Source organism: Lacerta agilis, chromosome 7 (genome assembly GCF_009819535.1).
Source record: "Lacerta agilis isolate rLacAgi1 chromosome 7, rLacAgi1.pri, whole genome shotgun sequence".
Taxonomy (NCBI): Eukaryota; Metazoa; Chordata; class Lepidosauria; order Squamata; family Lacertidae; genus Lacerta; species Lacerta agilis.
Window position 1 is genome coordinate 46,018,935 of NC_046318.1, and position 6,000 is coordinate 46,024,934.

A 6,000-nucleotide genomic window follows, 5' to 3' on the forward strand; every position below is an offset into this window, starting at 1 on the left:
TAATTGTCACCTTCCTTCCATCCCTCCTGCCATGATACACCAGCTCCCCTGCCCTGGCTCTCATTTTAACAACAGCATGTATATATGCATAGCCAAAGCCCATTTGTTTAAAAACATGGTGGTTGGAACCTGCAGGAGCTACCAAGGCCAGTAGCTGTGAAGGAACAGCACTTATTTTAAGTCATTTCTATACTGCTCTTCATTTAAAAATAAGTCAATCCTAAGGTGGTTAACAAAAAAGCAGTATCTTACTGGCACAAGAAAAGGACTTCTTAAAGTTTACTACAGTAGTTTCAAGCGTACCAAGATTGGTGGTTATCTCAGGATTCAAAGACATTGAAAAGGACAAACTTAGTTGGTCTCTAAGGTGCTACTGGAAGGAATTTTTTTATTTTGTATTTTGTATTGAAAAGGAAGTACAAGAACTGCCTCAAGTACAAGAGAAAGTACAAGGCTTAGTACAAGGCTATGATAGAGGAAAGGGGGAAACCATTCCATATTAATCAATAAAAATGAATTAGCTGTTTAAAATAAAAGCAGCTTTAGACATCACATCACTAGGCAAAGAGCTAACATGAGCTTTACTGCATTGGAAGATGACCTACAGTAGCAATTAAATCTCCAAAGGATTGCATTGAAGCAGGAGGAAGTAGTTTGTCAGGCAGTTATAACCATGATGAGTGGAAAGAGGAGAAAGAACTTGTTTGAGCACAACGGGCCACATTCAGCCTCACGGTTCTTAAAGCAAGAGCGTTAGGCTCTTTACAACATTTTGCTTTCACGTAACGAGTGCCACAATATTTCATTTGTAGGTTGCCTCAAATGAGTGTGTCTGTGCAAAATACCTTCATGTGAAAATGAAAGCCTCCACATTTAAGTGCCATAACAATTACCCCAATGGCAAGGACATGCTCACAGGCCCTAGATTGTGTTGGCTCTTATATCCAAACTGCTAAGTATGGTGGGGCATATTCCTTTTCAAAATCTATCTGGCACCATCCTTGCCAGAAAAAGAATGGACTCGTATAATACTACACTGCTTTCTACAAATCCATCCTATCTTTTCAAGGAGCCAATAACATCAGCATGTCTCCCTAGTTCTTATGCAAGACATCAGCATGTGTATCTATTTTCCCAATGAATCACTTTCTTCTGGCAAAACAGTCCCATCAAGGAAACTAAGGAACAGTGTAATAAAAGAGCTCTGTTATACAAAGAAATTCAGGGTCATGCTAAACAATGCAAGATTCCTTTATGGCACTTTTGTGTACATATAGGAAAAAAGCATGAAAACTGAAAAAATGCATGAATCTACAAAAACGGAGAGAATTTCTTTCTCTACTGTAATTAGTCATTGCTGCAAAGTGTACGGTACACAATGAAAAGTGTGTGTTCACTTGACACAGCTTTCTACATCATTTTTGAACAGGTCCACGGATATCTTTTCCTTCCTCACAGCCCCTATTTTGTCTGCTTGCTATTCTTTCAAAGGAACTTGCTGCAATTTGCTTGTTTACCATTCATTATCGTTTCCACAACATTCCCTTGTAGGAATGATTCTTACATGGCTTCCCAATACCCTCATGCATTTTAATTGCATACTTTCTGAATTTCCAAAGTCACCCAGGCAAAAATACATACAGAGAGCTCCTAGCACAAGTGTCCACACATAAAAAGAATAATACCAATGGTTAATAAAAAGCCAAGGCCATGGCTTTCCAACTCCGGATGTATTTGGGCACATGTCTGATCCTCCCCCCTCTCCAAACCCTTAGAGTGACATTCAAGGCTAATTATTAACATAGAGAGGGAGAGCACGCACGCACACACATCTATTTAGAGCTATTTTCATATTCATTCATTCTTATTAATAGCTCTGCACAAAAAGATACTGACAGTAAAGCCTTATCCTACACCCTTAAGCAAAACATTGTTGTGAAAATAAGCTTATGCTGAAAGCAATGTCTTCTGCAAACTCCTCACAAAGATGCTGCTCTGAAAGTAATGCAAAGTTAACAATATGCACCAGACCAACAAAGGACATTCTACATGTGTAACAGTCCACAGAACAGTCCAAGTGATCTAGAGCAGCCTTTGCCATCCTGGTGCCTCCCAGAGGTTCTGGATCACATCGCCTATCAATCCCAGCCAGCACAGAAGGCAGGATTAGAATATACTGTAGCTGGCAGAGCACAGTAGCTAGGAAAATGAACTGTGGGCTCAGAGAATCCCAGTTCAAATCTTCCCAAAACCATGAACTCATGGGTCGACCACCAGGTACTCCTTTTGTACAAAAGTGGGGTAATGAATACCGTAGGGATTCTATTTTTTAAAATAAACTGTTCATTTTGTTTTTGTAATATATCTTTGCATGTAAGGATTCTTAAAGTAATGCATGTTAATAACACTGAACACTTACTTAGGAAAAGTATTGTAAATGCAATGTTTGATGGTGATGATGTTGGCTATCGTAATTTATTCAGTGATGAAGTACAGTATAAACAATCAGCGTCAGGTTGACACACACACACACACACACACACACACACGAAGCGTAAAATCCACAATAGTATTTGTATCCAACAAAAATGTCACAAGGTAGTGAAGAAGCTTTCAGGTTCTCCAAAACTCCATGCTAAAGCAAAAGTGTTCTACTTAAGTGTGTATGGGCAGATAGCCCTTAGGACACTCACACAAAGGAGCTGGATTATTTGCCATCAGAACTTTATTGAATATGCAAATGCAGAGTATTTTTTTCTACGTATACCATCCGAAGTAACTGACTATTTAACAACTTTTAAATATATTCAAGATCAAAGACTGAAGCGTGTCCAGTGCTGCCATCACTCGATATATCAAGATTCACACAGATATCATTCAGAATGAAAATACGGGCCATGTATTTCTATCATGGTGAAAGAGGTGAAGAAATTCTAAATTCTTAGAAACAACAGCTGCTAATGAGCAGAACTTGAATTTTATCAACCCCTTAGTATCTCACTTTTCCCATTAGTCAAATGGGCCAATACTATTTAATGATGTTTTCAGCAGTCTATTGTGAGAAGGACAATATGAAAGAGTGTTTTGCACATTCTTTAAAATTAGGAATCAATTGGAAACTTAACCCTTCTTCAGACAATCAGGAACTTCAAAAAGTAACACGTGGGGGAGGAAGTGGGGGTGAATATGCTACTTTTGCCTCCTCACATTGCTATCCGTGGGTGGGAAGACAACTGTCGAAAGCAAGGAACCTCATGTCCTCATGAAGGCTCCCAAACAATGTAAACTCCCAGAAAATCAGGGTTCTTTACTACATGGGAAGCCAACACGAGTCACCCTCCAACTTGCAGAGGGGGACAGATTCCCATAACCCCGCCTCTGCCATGTACTGCTTCTTCCAGTTCCTGGAGCCATGAAGAAAGCCTTGGACACAAACGGACAGTGATCACTAGGCGGATTGCAAAGAGCATTCAGAAGAGAGACTTGCACAAGAGCTGTAATACAGTGAGGAAAAACGCCTTAATCCTAAAGTTATAATGACATCAAGGGTTGAATTCCAGGAAGAAATTATGATTAGAAGATAGCAGAAAATTATGGAGAGCAGCACAACAGTTCAAAAGCTGCAGTGGAAAACCTTCCCAGCTCAGTTATCCACTTCCCAACTGCTTGCCGATCACACAGCAATTACATCCAATGCAAGGGGAAGAGAGAGACACCAGCAACTATTTTTGCACTGCTACATTTGAGAGGAGAGGAAAAGCGGATGAAAACCCAGTAGACAGGCCCCTAATAATAGAAATGCACCAATCAACAACCCTTCCATGCCCTCCTTTATTAACATGTTATATAACTTGGCTATTCGTTTTAATTCATAGACGTCATCTGATAATATGCAACCACTCGAACAGAAGAGTCAACTGTTAACTAGAGAATACTGAAGAAAAATTCAGGCAGGGTGCCCATATGAAATTTTCCATCTTTGGTTTAATGAATGTCTAGCTTAATCAATTGGGAATACCTTGATAGATCTGGGCAAATAGGTGATGCAGGGTTGGAACCATTATCTATTCAATATTTAAAGAGGCATAAATATTGCATCATAGCTGTTGCTCTCCTGTATTGCATATGTAAACAAGGCAGATACAAACACACTTCTCCAAGAGAGAGAATGATTGGCAATTCCATCTCTTGCCATTCCAATAGGAAATGTTTTTTTCATAACTTGAAAGTTCAATTTGTGCAAAAGGTTTTTTTTTAAAGAGCTTTCAAAGGATTCAACTGTAAATAAATCCAATTCAAAGGTTGGCACAGGAGATGGGTACACAAGAAAATGGGTATTCTCTCTTGCTGTGTGTGTGTGTGTGTGGATGGATGGGGGAAACAAAATAAAACGTGAGTTTCAATCTGAAGCTGCAAAAAAAAGAAGCTTTTGGCTAGCTGAGAGCACAGATGACTGAAGTAGTAATTGCAATGGTTATAATTACTATAATGTGTTTGTTTGACAAACACATCTCCATAATAAAGGAGCTGGGGGGAAATAAGCACATCATACTAAACCTTTCAAAGTTAAACACAGCTTGCCAGAATAGCCCTTCAACAGAAGAGCCTATCAACCATACTTTGAAGGGAATTGGATTTCTGCACCAAGCTATAGAAGCAATTCTTAGTTTATGCCCCTTTTGGAGGGGGGGGGGGTTAGAACCATTTCTTCTTTCTCTGTACCACTCCTGTTAATGTTGCCCTCAGTAAGAGAAGCTGAGAGCCAATAGCCATCTCAATAAGTCTATGGGCGAACACAATTCTTGATCTGAAGATTACGCAGAATCCTAAACTTTGCGTTTTGGACCACAAGCCAACATAACACACCTGAGCCCATCTGCTTGAGTGGGTTTCTTAACCAAGCAGCTCTTGCGTTGCATTGTGTTCAGGGGCTCTAATATCCCAGCCGCAAGTCAGCCCAGGTTCTTTGTAACGGGACCTAACTTCCAGCTGAACTTCTTGGGATCGCAGCCAGGACGACTAAGGGAAAGCCTCTCGACTTTTAGATACGGTAAATTAAAAGGGTCCCAATTCGCGCAGGAAGCAACAGCGGGCAAGAGGCGAGCCAGGGGGCATTCCGCCGCAGCTCACTTGCCCCCTCTCCTCCTCCCCATTCGGCGCGCCGACCGCACCAGCTCCCCGGGCCCCGACATTGCCCCCAGCCGCTTGGAGCTCCTTAAGATCAAAGCCCTGGCACTCGCCTCCTTCGTGCCCCATTCATATTTTGGTCACGTGCCCCCTTTCCCCAATGGGCTCTTCTCCCCAGAAGGACTCGCGCCTGGAGTTTGGCCGGCGTTCAAGTGGAGAAGAAGCAGAGCCTGGCGACTCTTTCCTAAGTGGCTGGGGAAGGAGGAGAGCCAGTGCCCGGCTGCACAAGCGCCACCACCGGCGCCGCTTCTCCCGCTCCCAACCCTCCGGAGTCCGGCCAAGTAGTTAACAAGCGAGGAGCTGCAGCTGCGGCTACTGCCTCCGCTTTTCCGCGCGGCCCTTTGCGCTCTTTCTACTCACCGCCTTCCAGCCTGACGACCTGAGGCAGGCGGTAGGTGCTCACCAGCAGGTCCAGCGGGACAGACACGGCACTCCACTTCACATCCTTCAGACTGGAGCCCGGCGAGGGGCCCGCATCCATGTTCCCACCCTTTTTGGGGTCCGGGAGGCGGCGGGGGTCGTCTGGTGGCTGCTTCGCCCTCCTCAGCCTCGACTCTTGCCGCCGCCGCCTCCCCAGGCCATGATGGGCTTGGCTTAAAAGCAAGGCGAGTCTCCGCCGACAGCTGCTGCTGCTCCTCCGCCGGCCCCCCAGCAGCGGCGGCGGCGGCGTGGGTTGCACAGACGGCGGCGGCTCTTCCCGCTGGCTCCTCTGCTTGCAGCTCCAGCTGACCCAGTAAACGCCATCCCAGCACGGACTGACTAATCAACAAGGTGCGAGCGACGCCTGCGCAGTGGGCGCCCCTCCTCTTCTCC

At 44.0% G+C, this 6,000-nt stretch overlaps 1 protein-coding gene across 3 annotated transcripts in view; it reads right to left on the minus strand.

Annotated features, from left to right (window-relative positions):
- Positions 1 to 6,000, minus strand: part of GAREM1 (GRB2 associated regulator of MAPK1 subtype 1) — a 70,268-nt gene extending 64,268 nt beyond the window's left edge. For 2 of the 3 annotated variants that reach the window (XM_033155109.1, XM_033155108.1), the window contains exon 1: positions 5,548 to 5,745. In XM_033155109.1, coding sequence (XP_033011000.1) covers positions 5,548 to 5,668 — 121 coding nt within the window. In that variant the 5' untranslated portion in view covers positions 5,669 to 5,745. Of the gene's footprint in view, positions 1 to 5,547 lie in introns of all 3 variants that reach the window. The other variant, XM_033155111.1, reaches the window with a different exon arrangement.